This window comes from Leptosomus discolor, chromosome 17, assembly GCF_034619465.1.
Source record: "Leptosomus discolor isolate bLepDis1 chromosome 17, bLepDis1.hap2, whole genome shotgun sequence".
In the NCBI taxonomy this organism is placed as follows: domain Eukaryota; kingdom Metazoa; phylum Chordata; class Aves; order Leptosomiformes; family Leptosomidae; genus Leptosomus; species Leptosomus discolor.
Window position 1 is genome coordinate 17,764,347 of NC_141407.1, and position 17,165 is coordinate 17,781,511.

Genomic DNA, 17,165 nt, shown 5'->3' on the forward strand with positions numbered 1-17,165 from the left:
CAGAATCAAGTCAACGTGAACAGAACCACCACTAAGCCCATTTTTGGCCATTCTCAAGCCATACCGCGTGTTTCAGAATCCGCCTTTGCCAGTAAACCCGACTCCTCAGAGGCACACACACCCACTTCGCGTGCACAAGGCTCACCACGTGGGTCCTGGGAGTCTGTGCAACCAGGCAAGGTGCAGGCCTGCCTGCGCAGGTTTAACAGCAGCGGAAACAAAAGCAAGTACACGATTCAAGGTTAAAAAGCTGAACCACACAGCTTCATCTTCTATAATAACGGAAATCATTAATAATAGTTTGCGCTCTCAAAGTAGTTGCCATCCAAGCTCTTGAAGAGCTTTATTAGCGAGCGAGACCTCAGAAGTCTCTCTAAGGTATTATCCCCTTTTTAAAGGGAGAAGGCAATTAAGAAACAGCCATTTGTGTGACTTGATCAAAGTCAACATACAGCACGTCAGCACCTGAGCTTGGGAGACGATGCAGAAAACCTCACCGTGTGAGGCTTTCCACAGTACAGGATAAATTTAACTGGATCCATGAGACTCTCCCACGGATGTCAGGTGCTTTCATCGATGTGCGGTACAGGTCTTTACATTTTCGCCGGGAATGTTTCCTGGCCTCACTTTACAGGACCCGAATCAAAAATTTGTTCCCAGTTCTACTGGGCACAGCTGCCCTCGATGCTGGTTAGCGTGCAGGGATGGGCAGCATCTCTCCTCACCAAATGGGGGAGACACTTGGAAGACATGACGAACTGAAGACAGATAATGTGGTTTCTGGCCCCACTCACTCAGTGTTCCCAGAACCAGGCTCAAGCAGCTCAGCTTTAGGCTCCTCAGACGGCACCGCGGGGTGACGCGGGCCAGGGTCGGCGTGCGCAATCAGTGCTAATTACCGGCGGGTGGCTCGGCCCCAGTGCCGAAAAGCTTTGCTGCGGAGCGGGCGGGGAACCCACAGGGGCTTTGCATGGGCCAGCCAGTGCGGGACCCGCTGGCCACGTCCGTGCAGTGCTGAGCTCCGTGGGGTCACTGTCACCAGCCCAGGGGACTCCACGCTCCCCAGCCAGGTGCCACTGACCCGGCCTTCCTCCCGGGCACTCCTGCCACAGGCTCCCACTGCCCGGTTCACACCCGGTCTGCCATGCTCTGCTCCTGCTCGGTCCGACCCAGCCCTCCGCTAGCACGACAACCACAGCTCCACTGAGGGTGAGAGCAACTTCTGAGCAGCCCCCAGGCACTTCTCCAGGACCTTGGTTAAGCTGCACAACATCACAGGGAGGAGAACAGAGAGTGGGAGAGCGACCAGCCTCTCTCCGCTGGTGCACAGCTACCAGTGAGGAAAACGGACCGGACCAGTTGTACACCGCAACTAAACACATCTGAGCAGCTGAGGAGGACGAATTGTGCCTAGCATCGCTGGAACCAGCCAATGCCACTTGATTCAAATTAACACCTCCTTTCTTACAGTAAATAACATGATTTCTCTCAAAACTGTCAAAGAGTCAGGGCCTTGGCATCACAGCTCCCTTGAAGACGAGAGCTGCAGTGGCAGGATTTATCCCAGCCAGCCCAAGGCTCAAACTGTTTGCTTGCACTGAGCGTGTCACTGAGCAAACACAACGCTCACCTGTAATGCAGCCACGCTGGGAAAAGTGCTGAAGGAGCTGCGGAGCGGGAAATAAAAGCTCTTAAGTTTCCACTAGTTGGGAACGTCAGAGTTAATTCCAGTAACAAAAATGAGTTGACCTTCACTGAAAGCGAGCCATTCACACGAGTTTGAGCCCAGGCTAAATGGTTTGATCATCTGACCTCCCACATCTCATGAGCCATTAAGGCCGAGGACGAAGTTTTGCTAAACTCTCTTTGCTAGTCAAGAGCGCTGTTACGATGGCCAGACCTGCCTCCCCGGCTTTGCCCCGACAAAGTCTCTCATGTAGGGCAGAATTTAACCTCTGCCAGCCACAGCTGCATCTCCACGGGAGGGCTTTGCTGGTGTAGATCTCCCAGCCAGCCTCTATCGCACAGATTAAATCTGTATTTCAAACAGCGATGGTCACGGCGCCTCACCCTGTGTACGGCAAATATTCCCTTTTCTTTGGTGTGTAAGGGTGCATTTAGGGAACTTCTCAAGTGCTCCAAAGTGCCTTAAAGTTTAATATCAGAGAACAAAGCCAAGGGAAGGTCTCTTGAATGAGAGTTATCTCATCAAATAGAGGTATTTATTCCTGGAGATGTTTAACACCCTCTTTAATGGACTGGGAAGTACCTCATCACCCTCATGTGATGCAAACGCATCATCCCACTTCCTTCCAAACACTGACTGCATGCTTCTGCCTTCTCCACACATCTGTGAACACATGCAGCTTCTTTGGGATCCCTTCACTAAGCACTCGAACAGATAAATCCAGGTCCCGGATCTCGCACAGCAGCTACCAGCTCTGACAGATTTGGTTCTGATCCCCAGACTATGTGAAATGAGACATCTGCAGTTCTCACCAGTGAACTTACGGACTGAAAAAGGAAACCTAACGTGTCCTCTTCTGGGGCCGCTCGCTCCGCTCCCTGCCTCTGCTGCCTCCCCTGTGCCCGTTCCGCACCCCCAGGATTAGCCTGGAGATGGATCCGAAGCAGAAAGAAGCAAGAGAGCTGCCAGGGGAAGATGCATCTCAGCTGTTCTGGTAATACCGGAGCCTTCTGAGACACTGCAGCGAGCCAGCACCATCAGGGGTGGAGCAGGGAGAAAGGAGAGTGGAAGGAGGAGCACTTAACATCGCAAACCAGCCCCTGGTCAGGAGGCTCCGTGAGCTCCCAAATCCTGCAGAGGAGGCTCGATCCTCACCAGCACGAGACGAAGCCAACTCCCTGTATGTCCGTGGGCTGTGAACCCCTCCAGCCCCTCTGCCAGGATTACCTTGCTGCCCGGGTTCAAACATCGCTTGAAATCACCTTTTGAAAACCACTTCACACCCACGTGCTGCCACACACTCCAGGTTTACGGGGAAATTACTGGGCGGAGGGAGTGTGTGACGGTGCAGGACAAGGCTCTGTCCCCTCAAACCCTTCCAAGTCAGCGCAGCAAAGCCATAGCAACAAGACAAGCGCTCGCGCTACTCCCCATCCAAGAGCAGCTCCCGCCATTCAGCGATTGCGTGACCTTCCGTCAGCAGGCGCTGAAGCAACCTTGGAAAATGTTTCTGTATCATTTAAACCTGGTGACTCGGCCCTGGACTGTACCTGCCAAGGCAGCAGCAACATCTCCAGAGCAGACAGTGAGCCCGGCACTTCAGTGCTGGGATTTGTTCTTTTCAAATCTTCATATTCCACCATCCACCAGTGGAAATCACGCCCAGCAGTGTGGCATGAAAAATAAATCCAAAGCTGAGTTTGAATAAGACAGAAAAGATTCTCTGGAAAAAGCCAGCAATAAACTCGAATAACCAATCATTTAAAAATGCTAATATTTAGCGTTTGAAAACGAGGTGGAAGGATCATTACAGATAAATATCAAATATCTTCTTTTCACTCCTTGTTGCTGCTAGATTGGGAAGGTCAGAAGCTCAGAGGCGCTTTATTGCCTCAGTAGGTACCCTGAAACGTGGCTAATTCGGCACTCTGAGGAAAGGGTAAGGGGCCTGATTTTTCTCACGCATGTGAGAATTGGTATGAAATGGGAATGAAGGAAGAACTCACACCCCAGAAGCTCCTGCATGTTCTAGTGAACCCAATTTAAACAACATGGGTCACAGCTGTTTTCTGTCATGACAGAATAAATGTACTTGACTTCAAGAAATATATTGAAATATATTCTGCAGGAACTCTTCATTTTGTGAGCAACCATGTAAAGAGCTCCTCTTCTGCCTGTTTTTTGTCCCTAAGTAGAGATAAAATGCTTTCTCTAAGGTTCTGCTGGCTGTGCTTCCTTCTGGAGATGCCGCTGCCCTAATACCTAACAGCGCTAATAAATTACAGTTACGTGTACACTCTTTTTTTCCCTGAATAATGAAGTTAAAAGGCTACTTTGGCACAAATTCATTCACGGTTACCCCAAGCGAAGCGAGTTCCTCCTGGTGCTGCCGCATGCAAATAATTACTTTTGGCAAAAGCCAAGTCGAACACAAGCCCGTGGCTTAATTTATTTCTATTATCACCATCAAACGTTCGGGAGTGCAAGGCAGGAAGGCAGCACGGCAGCAAAGCTGAGCTCGAGGGGACCCAACATCATTTTGTAAATGTTGGTATATAAAGACCGCCCAGTGTGTATCTGTGTCGTGCAAGCAAACTTCCAAAGCAGGTTGTATTTTCTTCCTGTTTTGCATTTGTAGCAAAGTCGGAATTATTTCTATCGTCTTCAGGGGACTTCTGCAGTTTGTAAGCTCCTGGCACCCCCACGGCTCCAAGTCCCTGACCCTAAAGCCCCCTCCCTGGGCAGGGGGAGAGCAGCAGCCTGGGTTCCACAGGCCCGGCTCCACAAAGGCGGCCAGGATCCCCCAGGAGAAAGGGATGGTACTGTCGTGTTTCCAGTGCAAAGTACGAAGAAGAACTAAAACAGCAGGGGAACGCTGGGTGGAGGGAACTGCAGCCTGGTGTTGATATTACCACACACATTTGCTTCACACAGGCTTCAGTGTGAGCAGCTCAGGTACGGCCGCAGCTGCCTGAGGAGCGTGGCACTTGTTTCCCCAGGGGAAGCTGGGGAGGGACTCGTATCTCGGAACGGATGGCACCCAAGTCCCGCTGGATTTTCTCCACTGGGTCCAAGAACCTGAATCCTCTCCAGACTGCCGTTACCTCCAGATCTGATGGAAATGCTTTAATGCTTCACAAGTCTGAGCAATAAGACTGATCTTTTGTTATTTTGCTCTCAGTTACACACTGAACAGCAAATTTTACTTCCTCCAAATAGTTTTTTCCCTTGGCTGCTACAGCTTGAAAAGCTTAGGAAGCTGCACTGCAACGCACTGATGAGAGCTCAGGAAAAGAAAAATTTTAGAGGCAGGGAATAACATCAAGCCGTTTGATTTATGATCTAAACCAACAACTGCTGGTTGTCTCAGCTGGTCCCTTTTTTGTTCCCGTATGACATATGCTTCTGTTCCGATCTTAGAGAGCTTCAAGAGCATTTGTGTTAGCAGCACGTTATATCTATCTACCTAGTGACAGCTCCAGTGCAAACTGCTAAACCAAAATTCAGGGTATAAACTTCTCAAATCTCTAAATTACCAACCAAAGTTCTCAAAACAAGCATCCCTAAGCGTGCAGCTTCCAAACTCAAGATTCAGTACTGCCAGCTTCTGGGGTGATTTTTCCTATGGAAATAAGATCAAACTGCAAGTCCAGTTTTCTACCTGTAGAAACTGGGTACAGGAGTTTAATGAAGCTTCACAACACACTTCTCTTGAACAGAGCTTTGGTGCCAAGAGGAACTGGTAGAAAATGCATAAACAGTAACTAGACCAACCTCTCAGACCGTCCTTTTGTATACATCAAAGGGGACTCAAAAGAACAGCCTCAAGTGCTGAAAAGCACAGTGAGCCATCACGGCCCACGGAGTCCTTAGCCTCGGTGAAGACCAGGCCGGTAGGTGCACGGCCAGCGGCGGGGTCTGCAGTCTCGTGGCCTTGCTGCTAGGAGGGGCACCGAGAGCCAGCAAACACTTTGCACAGCCGAAGGTGGCTGGAACGGGTCAGCTTTTGACCGCCTTTACCCAAAAAGTGGTCCTGGAGCAGCCAGCAGGTGCCAAGAAATGGCGCATCCATCCACCCCGTGTCCCCAGCCCAGCCCAGCCGCCCCCAGAGCTGGCCACAGTTCTACCGCCCGGCCCAGTCCGAGCACAAAACCTGGCACATCGCGGCCTTCTAACCTCTAACATAACCTATTGCAAACAAAACCTTAAACCCACTCAAGCGTCCAACAGGCGCAAAGGAACAAAGCTCCCAAACACAGAAGTGCTTCCTGTCGGTGCCATTTTGTGCTCCAGCAAGAAGGTTTCGCGGCTGAAGAGATGGAGGAGCTCGGTATCCCTCCAGCTCCGGACAGCGAACCCACAGCCACCCTTTTACACCCTGGCAACGGATGCTCTAACCCACGTCCCTTTAGGGTGCCACTACACAGAAGTACCCATTGGGCGCAACTTCACCGTTCAAGCTCTCAGCAGTGCTTGGTACCCCTGCACAACGCAAATTCTTTCACTTCTTGCAACTGGCAAGTACCGTGTGAGATCAGACTCAGGTTTCAGTGTGCTGGAAAGAAAATCCAGCACTGGCTTCCAGTGCAGATTGTGGGGAGCAAGTAAAACATACTTTTCTTTTTATAGACTGTTTCCATGGTGCACAGAGGTTCCCACAGCTAATTCTGCAGCTGCAGAACTTCAGAAAATTGCACAGCCTGGGTATAATCCTGTGGCAGTCTGCCCCATCCGTTCCCAAATCAAAATCCAGTGGCTTAACTCTCTCATCAAACAACTGAGCCTCCTCCCACTTTGACACGAGAGCAGAGTGGCTGCGGTTCAACCTCCTCAAGTTGCCCATCAGTTTAAGAGAGCACCAGAGCAACCCAAGCAAGGTCTGGGTTTCAGACCCCGTCTGCTAAAGCTCCCAGGCAATTTGGAGGAGGTAAAGAAACAAATTCCTATCTGTCATATTTCTTTTTAAGGTAGTTTCCTAGAAGAACTGTCCGTCCGAAGAACAAGCAGACCGTCACAAGCAATAACTGCACCAACTCCGTCTCCGCTGCGCTCCACTGACACGGGGCTGCAGCAGCCCTGTGTGCCTGCTCTGAGCCAGGCACGAGCCGCGCAGCCCTCCCACCTTCCACGCACCAACACTCGCCGCGCTCGGTCAGAGCCTGACCTGCCTGGGCAAACCAGCCATTCCCCAAAGCATCCTCCAAAACTCGCTGTGCCAAGCACCGGCCGCTCCCTTCGCCCCTGCAGCACGGGCAGAAACCCGCCCCGCCGCGCGCACTGCCCCGCGCCCGGAGCGCCGCTCACCTGCTCCTGTGAATTCATTACCCGCAGCTTCATTTGCTTCAGGTAGGTAGAGGTGAGGGGCATGTTGTAGTCAATGATCCCAGACACCAAAGAGGAAGGTGGTTCGCTCTCTGAAGAACAGAGGAAAAACTTTATTTAGACACAGGGATGTGGAAGCACAAACCTATGATGCGGTTTCGTAATCGCTAAACAGACGTATTGGGAAGCACTTAAAATCCCCAGCGAGAGCTGGTGCCCGCTGAGCACAGGTTCCTCTAAGAACACGACCCCACCAAGAACATAATTACAGAACAGATGTTGTTTTGCAAAAAAAAAAAAAAAAGCATTGCTGTCACCTGCGGAAAAGGCTACACATAACATGTAATTTTTCAGTCTACCAAACTAGAATGTAGCACCGGAAGAAACCGAGTCTTGCCGATGCCTCAGAAGCAGTTCCATGCAAATGGGATTTATGCAGAGGTTGATGAACAGGAATATATTTGCAGCTTCCTTTAGCATTGCAAAGTCTTGCCAATTTTGCTGGGATTCCCTCAGGTAGGAGTTAACATTAAGGCAACTTATTAAGTATCTCTATCTGGTGATGAAGATTATTTTTAGCACCCTCATTAAAACACAAACTTAATTTTAAAGATCTTTAAATTGTTCCTGTTGATTCCTCTGCCTGCATCATATTGAGCTCTAGAGATCACTCTAGATTCAGACTGCTCCTGCCGATCGTTTCGTCTAGCCGGACCAGAAGAGGCCCCGTAAAGCAAATTCTCAATGATTTTTCTGAATTCTCAAAGATTCATCAGCTCTGCCGTCGTCACTGTGGAGCCCGCGAGCTCACCACGTAGGACACGAAGACTGCGAGAGTTATCTGTTCTAACACGGAATTTACCGGCTCGTGCACTGGGACTGTTCAAGAGGAAAGCTGCCGTTTCCCACAGGGATGGCTGCTGGCGAAAAGGAAGATGTCCCTGCCCTCTGTACAGGCAGATGCAAGTGTGGAGAATTAACCCAGCCTTCCAGCGCGCTCTGAAGGGATGTGTGGTGTCCACTGGAAAGGGAGCTTAAGCAGCCACGGAGAGGGAAGAAGGATTTCCAGGAGCCGAAGGTGAACCGATGGTGGGAGGTTTCCATTCCTGTCTCTGAATCTCCCTGGCTGGCTTGCATGTTCTGGGGTCACTGGTTTCACAGGCACCTCTGACACAGCCCCTTGAAAAAGAGCCTTCACAAAATGTTTTACAGCACCTTAGAAAGCCCATCAACCCAAACGTAATGGGCCTGCTTTTCAGAAATGCTGATACCAAAAAATCCCAGTGAAACTCAGCAGACCTGAAGACGCTCCACACCTCTGGAAATACCAGATCTATCATCTCCGATTAAGAAATGACCTGACCCCAAACCCGTCTGTAACTGGCTTAAACACCACACAGGTTTTTTTCAAATCTCCTGTATCAAGCCAGTAGCTGGGTCCATGGAAATAAACGCTTTTTTCCCCAGGTCCATCTAATTCACCCCTGGGCAGCGGAAGCACTCCTGCCTGCGGGTGCAGGAACGGGCGGCCAGCGCTACCCGGGCCGTCAGCTGGCTCAAACATGAAGGTGCAGAGCTTTTAGGAACCTTGGAAGCTAATTCCTCCCTTCTTCTCTCATGGCTGCATGTCAGTGGTCTCTGTCACGCTTCGACCTACAGATTAATTAGAGCACCTCTACGTCTCTCGACATCCAGCACCCAAAACAACCCATCATTCTGCTGCGCAAGGATGTTCCTTCGTGAGGAAAAGACGATAAAACCTCAGTGCAAGGTGGGGGGCTTCTGGCAGTCTGGTTTTGCGGTGAAAGGGGAAACAGCTCCCAGGAACACAACCTGCCACCTACCCAGGCTGGCTGGGGTCATCAACTCTTGAGTCGTTAGAGTTCAGGGAAGCATTTGCAAAGGGTAACAAAGATCTATCTTTGCTGCTCTTTCCTTGAAGAACAGGTGTGGATGAGGTGAGTCTTTCACACCTCCAAGGGTGAGAAGTTGCTCTCCTGCCATCTCCCACTTAATAGTTCAGCGCTGCAGAAATGAATGAGGCTGAACAGAAGCAGCTCAGCACCCTCACACAGGGAGGAAGAGGGAGGTAGATGATCTGTGGTGCTTAGAATCTGCCTGAACAGATCCTGATGTAAATCTGGAATAATCCCATTAGCAGCCACAAATTTACTGTGAATTTGTGCAACTGCAACAGATAAGAGCTTGAGCCATAGAAACGAAAATGTTTTTTTCTTTTTTAAGCTAACTGGAAAAGAAAGAAAACCTTTGTTTTTAAAGGCCTGGGGGACTCCATGGGAACAATCCTCACACCCTACGTCACAAGAGGGGGCTACTGGAACCCTTTAGCTCATTTTTCAAAAAGTTGTCTGTATCACATGCCCCATGTGTTGGACACACAGATGGGACAGGAGGGATGGTTTAAAGTAAAATGGTTTTGATCCTAATTCCACACTCGTGTAACTCCACTGGAATTAGTCCTAATTTAATAACAGTGTAAAGAGATCACAGTGAAATCCAGCGATGTTCAAAGTTTCCCATAAGCAAGACAATTTGCTTTTATGAATCATGTGGGTGCCCTGCAGGGTTTGATGTCAGATATGTTTAATTAGGGATTTTTGTGATCACAAATGAAATGTGTTGAGATTTGTTTAACGGACAAGAGAAGCAGGAAGACTCAAATTTTTTCATCTTTCACTTGTAAGTGTGCATACACCTGGGTAATTCTTCTATGACCCCAACGTTTTTTAGGTGATTTGCTCCTGATAAATTCCTGAATATGTATTAGTGAAATCAGACACTCTTCCCCAGTAAAAGTTACCTTATCTAATCTACTGTATGCATTTTCACAGGTCACTATTCAGGTACTATTCAGAGCAGAAAGGCACTTCCCTCCTTCCATTCCCAGTGGGTAAGAAGCAGGACTTTATATGTGCGGGATCCTTTGTTTTCCTGTTCAAGAGAACTGCTAAGTGGGAAAGCTTTATGAAAATAACTGATAATTGACATTAATTTACAGATTTGCTCAGGACAGCCCGATCTCAGCCCTGATCATGGTTTCCACAGCCAGGACCGCTCTGAGGAGGATACTCAGCACCTGGTGTCCTCTGAGCTGCCGCTGAGCCGGGACGGGTGCCCTGAGGCTGGAGGAGGCAGGGGAGACGCTGGGATGGTGGGTGGGCAGGTGGGAGCCCCTGAGAGAACAACGACCCTTTTCATCAGCCGCCTCCTGAAAAGGGATCCCAAGCTCCGGGGCGGAGGGCTGGGCTAGTGCCAGGCATTTAGTGAAGTGTCCTGGTTTGGGTCAAGCCAACCGACGGCACCCTTGTTGGCCGGACTCATCCCACCCCCCTGCCCGTCCGCGGAGCCGCCTGCCGCAGCTGCAGTGCTCGGAATGTCACCCCTGATGGATGTGGCACAGCCAGTGTAAAGGTCGGGTTTGCTCCCAGTGAGGCCAAAGGCCAAAACTTCTCTTGACCTAACTGGAAAGAGGGATCGAGCCCTTAGCCAGCAGAGTGGGAAGCGCTGCAGGAATGGAGCTTAGGCTAATAGATGTCACGTAGGATTATTTGGGAAAGTTTCTAAAAAATATAACAAGTACAAAGCATTTCAGTCACTAGCTTTGGAGAGCTGGCACACATAATCTACTTAAACGGAACCTCTGGGCTGTCCATAGCTCTGCTCCTAGCAGTAAACAGTTGGAAATCGGTATTTAATACTAAAAATTTTCTATTGTTGGGTCCTTTGTTCATTTAATTCTGCTTCTCTGCTTGATAAGAGCTGCCAAATGAGCCTGTTTGCCTTAACAGTTTTGAAACAGACTCTCTGAAGTTTGCTTGTGTTTTTAAAGAAGCAATTTTGTTGGGTGAAACCTCTCGGAGTCACTTTGATGCTTTGCACTCGATCATGAAAACAAGTTTGTAATTCAGAAAAAAACACACAAACATCAACTTCAACCATTTGCTCCAGAAGAAAACCTGGTCCCACCTGATGCACCGCTTCTATCTTTTAGGCCTTGGTTCCGTTTACAAAAGGACGGTAACGAGCCAGCCACCACCGTGGCCATGCTAATTGGCTGTGTACGTAGCCATAATATAACTTTGATTACAAAACCACTTTCCGTTATCAAAAACAGGATCATGGCGTGCATGTCTATTAATTGCTGCAAATTACTTCTTTACCAGAAACTTCCGTTACTCAGACCTATTCAGTGTCTTTCATTACAAAATGAATAGTTTAAAGGAAAAACTACAGGTCACGTTTTTTTCAGAAATCAAAGTTTCCATCCACATACAAGTAGGGGCTGACTGCAGACATATCTGCAGTATTTTTGACCCACACTTTGTACAGTGGCAGTGGGGAAGCTCAGGAAGGAAGCTAGGCTGCTTCTGCTCTCTAAGCTAAAACCAGTGACAGACAAGCCGGATTTAAGCAACTCTTTCAGATTGGCTATCAAAGTGCATGAAAAATACCACGGGTTAGGAAAACCATTAGGTTAGGGAGTATCTCACTGGCGGGGCAGTATCCTGACAGCTATCAGTGATGGCACGAAACGCTGCGTCAGCTCTGCTGGCAGAATTCATTTGCCTTTACCTTTGGGCTCCAGTCCGTTGGAGTTGAAATGCATCCTCTTCTGACACTCGGTGCAACTCATCAGGAACCTGGTCACGGCTTCTCTCGGGAGAAAAGCATAGGTCTCTGCAATCTGGGAAAACAAGGAGATGGCTGTATGGCCTGGGCGAGGGGGAATGCCTAACGGAGAGCCGGGCGGAGGGCGCGGGGGACCACGGGCACCCTCCCACCTCACCGGCTCAGCCTGGCCAAGAACATCGACGACTCACAGCCACACACTGTTCCCTTCAGCCCGGTCCTGGGATCCCTGAATCCCTCCCTCCGGAGCAACTTGTTGATGGAGGAACATTTTGGGAGGGTAACTGGCGTGTCAGAGGCACCGAGGCGCAAACAAACAGACCTTTGGACTCCCTGCGTAGCCACTCCTTCCCAGAAACTCCTTTCCGTTCCCGCTCGGAGTCTGGGAAGAGCGAAGCTATGGATGTGTAAGAATCAAACGAGAAAGTAAGGTCTCGTCAGCTGTTTGCGTTGTTAATTACCATCACACCAGTAACCTGAAGAATCCATTAATCTTTTGTAAGGGCAGGTCACTTTTTCCCACAATGACAATCAATTACTGTTAATAATACTTTGCACTTCAGTGACATATTTTATCGAGGGAATTGAAAACATTTTTACAAACAGTAATGAATTAAGTCTCCTGAACCTTTGTGGGATATTTGTATTTCACAGATGAGGAAAACCTAAGGATAAATATTTAAAACTTGGATGCCTGAAGTTAAACATCGCATCCAGACCTAAGCACCCGCAGAAGGTGCCTGGCTATCACAGAGTCCTCTTATCCCAATTAATCCCTGCCAGCAGCAATTTTACAGCATTTTTAAAGATCAAGACTAGGTTATTTGGAGAAGGAATGAGGTAATTTTAATGAAGATTCTTCAAGGCTGTAAGAGACCATCGAATCATGGAGCCAGGCCTTCTGCGCATCACAAGTCAGAGAACTTCACCCAGGTTCTCCTGCAACCCAGTAGCCTGTGGCTTGCCTAAAAGATCTTCCAGGAAGACATCTGGTCTTAATTGGAAGGCATTAAGAGGTGGAGAGCCCACCTCTTACTTTGGGGTTGGTTCCTCCCGTTAATCACCCATCCTGTTTGGTCTAAGTGACTTGTCCTACCATGGCGATTCCCAAACCAGGGGCCGTGACCCCAGCAGGGGTCACAGCACTTACAAGTGGGGTCATAAAGCAGACAGAAATTCAATTGTTTGTGCCAGTCCTCGGGGCTGCGAGCCCCGCAGAAGCCGGGCTCCGAACGGGAAGCAGAGCTGCAACCAGACACCTCGGAGCGAGGGCCGGTGACGGGGCCCGAGCCAGGAGGGCAGCCCAGGACCTCCTGATCCCCCTCCTCTGGCCAGTGGGCATCACCCTCCCACCTTATGTTGTTAAGAAAAATTTAAAAAAACCTAAATTCCAAGCATTTTTCTACCCTACAGGAAAGGGCGATGCTTCAGCTTGGAACAAAATACTGCGCAGGAGACGTGCAACGGGGCAGAGGGTTTGCTTGGTCCTGGCTGAAGCAGCCCTGTGACCCGCCGTGCGGTGGGAGGGAGAGACATTCATCTCCACTGAGCGGCAGCAGAGCCCGAGGTTTTGCACACACGCTGATGCCAGATGGGTGGAAAGTTCAGGCAGGGACCTTGTCCCAGCCCTTCAAATGGAGGATGCAGTGGGATTCTCCTCCTGTTTAGCGACAGCCCCATCGAGCTCCGCAGCGACTGAGCGGCTGCCCAGCTCAGCCTTTGCCTCTGTGCGGTGTTTATCAGCGCATGAGCACCAGGGAGTCCCACAGAAACACTGAAATTAGGGGCCTGGAAATTGCTGGTGGCAAACGTGGTACCGTGGTGCAGGCAGGGAACTGTCCTTTCGCGGGGAAGAGCCCGGTTTCCCTGCATCTTTTGCTCCAGCAAGCCCACAGACTCTGCTGCAAGCGTTCAGCTAATTTTAGTGATACACTTGTTATTTCTCAGCTGATTTGATGCTCTGCAGAGCAGACAGCTTCCTTGATGAGTTATCTCCCATCCAAACTCCCTTTCTGATTGCCTCCCTCCGGAGGTCACGGCCAAGGGCAAACTCTCCAGTGCCTCTAATCACAAACGGTGGGGAAAGGGAGAGGGAGAGAAACATCAGGGGACACTGAAGCCTCCCGAGCTGACCACCCAGCAGCGTCCCTTTGTGCACCCGAGCCACGGCGCGGGGCGTGCTGTGCGGCACTTCACCTTCCAGACCCGGCTGCAAAGGCGTTCCAGGGAGACAGGGCATGAGCCAGGCCAGCCAGCCCAGCCGGCAGCGTCCTGCCAGGTCAGGAGGGGATACACGCTGCTAATGTGATGATCTCAGCTCAAGAGGGAGATGGAGGGGTGGAGCGTGAAGCTCTCTGACTGCTGCGAGCAGGCCTGGGAAAACAGACGGATCCAGCCTGCTCCCCCGAGGCTGTGCAGGGCACAGATTAGTCCTCCAGAGAGCTGAATTGGAGGAATTAGGGGAGGGTCGGAGCGGTCTGCTGGGGAAATGAGCGGAAAGTTTTTGAATTGTGGTCGTGCTGGTGCGGCTGCCCCCCCGCCTCGGACTACAGAGGTCACCTGCCCCCGTCCAGGGAGGGTCAGCGTGTGCCCCGGCCCCCAGCCCCACGCTCTGCCGCAGGGGCAGCAGCTGAGAGCGCAGGGTGCTGAGCGGTGCCGGGAGCTGTGAGCGCAGAGCCCTGCTCACGGGGGGATCCTGTCACGCACGGGGGGGCTGCAGGGCACCGGGCTGCCCCTCCGGCACCGCCAGCACGAGCAGCCGCGGATGGAGCCAGGGACACATGCAGGCAGGACAGGCAGGACAGACTCCACCCCTGAGCTGGCTCTGGCAGCACACCCAGCCCTGCATAATCTCAGGCATCATCGCAGAGACCCAGGCAGCCCACACAGACCTCTCCAAGATGATGTATACACCAGAGACACGAGCTGCCAGCCAGCCACTTCTGTCTCTAAGCGACCTGGTCCTTAGGGCTGTGGGATTCAAGGGAGTAGCTTGGGTTTGGACAGTAAATTCAGCTCTTCTTGTAAAAGCAGAGCCCAAATGTTTGCATCGCAGGGCTGTGCAGAGTCAGGAGAAACAGCGAGCTCCCTGGAGAAGCACACTTCAGGCTAAATTATTCCTGACCTAACTAGAGTGGTTTCAGGATGGATAGAGCTGGTTCTCGGCATCCATGGAGCACCTGACGAGACTTAGCTCGGTGCCCGCCTCCATTTTGTAACGGAGGAAGCCCAGCCATGGGCTGGCGAGAGCACCCACCCGGGCGAGGAAGAGAAGTGGGCTTTGGCCGTGCCCCAGTCCCCCTTTTTGGCTGCTCCTGCCCTTCAAGGCCCAGGCGAGACATTTCCCTCTGGGCAAGGGAGACAGGGAGGGAGACAGCACGGAGCAGAGTGTGCACTGGGCAGACATCCCCTCGCCCATCAGTAATACCGAGCGCTTCTCTTTTTTTTTTCTTTTTCCCCCCCCCAGACATGCACAGTTGTCTCTGCATGATTCACTTGCTCTTCCCTCTCCGAGCAGCCGTACCGTTGTGCTGCCACTGCAGCCCGGCTTCCCATCTCCCAGGCACAGCTGCTCTGCCTTTGAACGATGCCTTTCTCACGCCTCCCCGCACAGGCGAACAGGACTCTCCTTCGCCTCTGCCTCCCGCCAGCAAATCTGCTCCTACCTGCCCTGCCACCCCTGTCCCCATCCCCGCGGGACACCCGCTCCTCTGCCCCTTCACTCCCGTCCCCTCGCTGCCCGGGGCACACGAAGGGGGAGTCTCACCGCTCGGTAGGTTTTCTTCTGCCCGGCATGTTTGGGTGCTTTGCCTGGCTCCGACGAGCTCTCCACATGCATCGAGTATATGATGTCAAAGAAATCTTCCACCACAGCCACACGTTTCAGAGAGATGCCCTCGGGCTCCGACAGTCCATCTGCCCCCTACAACAGTGCAGGCAAGTTGAGTTAGTGTCAGCGCTGGGTGACAGGGGTGACGAGATCGGCCCGGGGCTAATGCGGTTGGAGGGGGCAGAGTCGCAGTGCTCCAGCCCCGGGCTGCCTTGGGCACGGGGGATGTGGGGGATGAATTAAACAGTGCTCCAGGGAGGATCCTGCTGTAGCCAGGGCAGTGGCGGCTGCTGCTGTTGTGCTGCTAAAGCTGCCAGTGAAATTGGGCCAGGAACAAAACCAAGGGAAGAGTCCAGAGTGGAGTCACAGCCAATCAAGAAATTCAATTTTCATAATTTGGGGTGATCTTGCTAGGCGGGGGACAGGCAGGGGAAGCTCTTTGGACCTGCGCATGGTACTGAACCCTCCCGGGAAGCCCTAACGGCGCGGGGCACCCTCGCTGGCTGCAGTCCCCACGGACACGGATCAGGCGGCAGGACAAGGTTTCGCTGCGATGCCAGGATACGGCCCCTAAAGGAAGGAGACAGAATCGCCCTCCTTCCCCGCGCTGACCTTTCCGAGGCACCCTCCCTCTCTCGCATACGCAGAGCAGCTGAGCGCTGGCAGCAGCAGCACAGCTCTTTGTGTGTTAGGATGTGCCGGCGAGCAGGAGGCAGTAATTCTGCCACACGGCAGTGGTGACAGACTGGTGGGAGTGGGAAGTGTGGGGAGCAGTGCTCTTCCGAGCTGACTGGCACCAACGGTGTCAGCTCACACTGGCAGGGTGTGCCGCGGGAAGGGGAGGCAGCCTTTGGTACCCGGCAGCTGCTCACGGCGCTCCGGCACAAAGCACCAGAGCGGGGAGTGCTCATGGGAGGCAGTCGGTGGCTGCTGTAATGGCGGGGGGCACCCAAAAAGGGCCAGGCTTCGGGAGGTCACTTAGCTTCTCCTTGAAAAAACGCCATTGTTGCATCGATGGCTGGATGTATACAAAAATACATATATTATATATACATACATAGCCACATGACGTCCCTTTGAGGCCCGCTCCCCAAAAAGGCGTGCGTGGCGGCCGCCCAGCCGGTGCACGCCAGGCTGGTGAGCGGCAACCCGCACATCCAGGTGACCTGCAAACTCTCTCTTTGACGTGCACTCACGCGTCTGTGAGCGCAGGCAGGGGCTGGCAGAGGTCTGCACGCAAAGGGAACACCCAGTCTCCGAATCCTTATTTTTTGTTGTTACTGGGGGTTAGGCTCTGTGTATCTTATACGGTCTATAGATTGAATAAATGCTGCTCTTAAGCCACCAGTCAAGGGACTCTCAAAAATCAATCATTTAGAGGGACCGCCTTCTGCTAAAGACTACCCAACATCTTGGGGAAGCAGTCTTTTAACGTCAAGTGCTGCCTGTTAAAGTTGGCTCCTCACCCCAATTTCAGAACAGAGGCTGCCTGTACTGGGCACGGACTGCAGTGGGACAGGTCGGTGTGCTCACCCAGGACGTGGGCACGAGGGTTTTCCAACACAAACCACCTCTGCCTTCCCCGGGGAAGCCCTGAGCCATGTATAAAGGTGGCTGTAACAAAGAGAATATTGAGAACGAACACAAGGGGCAGGGTGGCAGTGCTGCCGTGGTGGG

The 17,165-nt window shown here is 51.7% G+C and overlaps 1 protein-coding gene across 1 annotated transcript in view; it reads right to left on the reverse strand.

Annotated features, from left to right (window-relative positions):
- NOL4L (nucleolar protein 4 like) overlaps positions 1-17,165 on the reverse strand; it is a 61,211-nt gene that overhangs the window by 27,734 nt on the left and 16,312 nt on the right. Inside the window, exons 2-4 of the mRNA XM_086474658.1 lie at positions 15,426-15,581; positions 11,603-11,714; positions 6,992-7,101 (exon numbers count right to left, since the gene is read on the reverse strand). Coding sequence (XP_086330784.1) covers positions 6,992-7,101; positions 11,603-11,714; positions 15,426-15,581 — 378 coding nt within the window. The remainder of the gene's footprint in view (positions 1-6,991; positions 7,102-11,602; positions 11,715-15,425; positions 15,582-17,165) is intronic.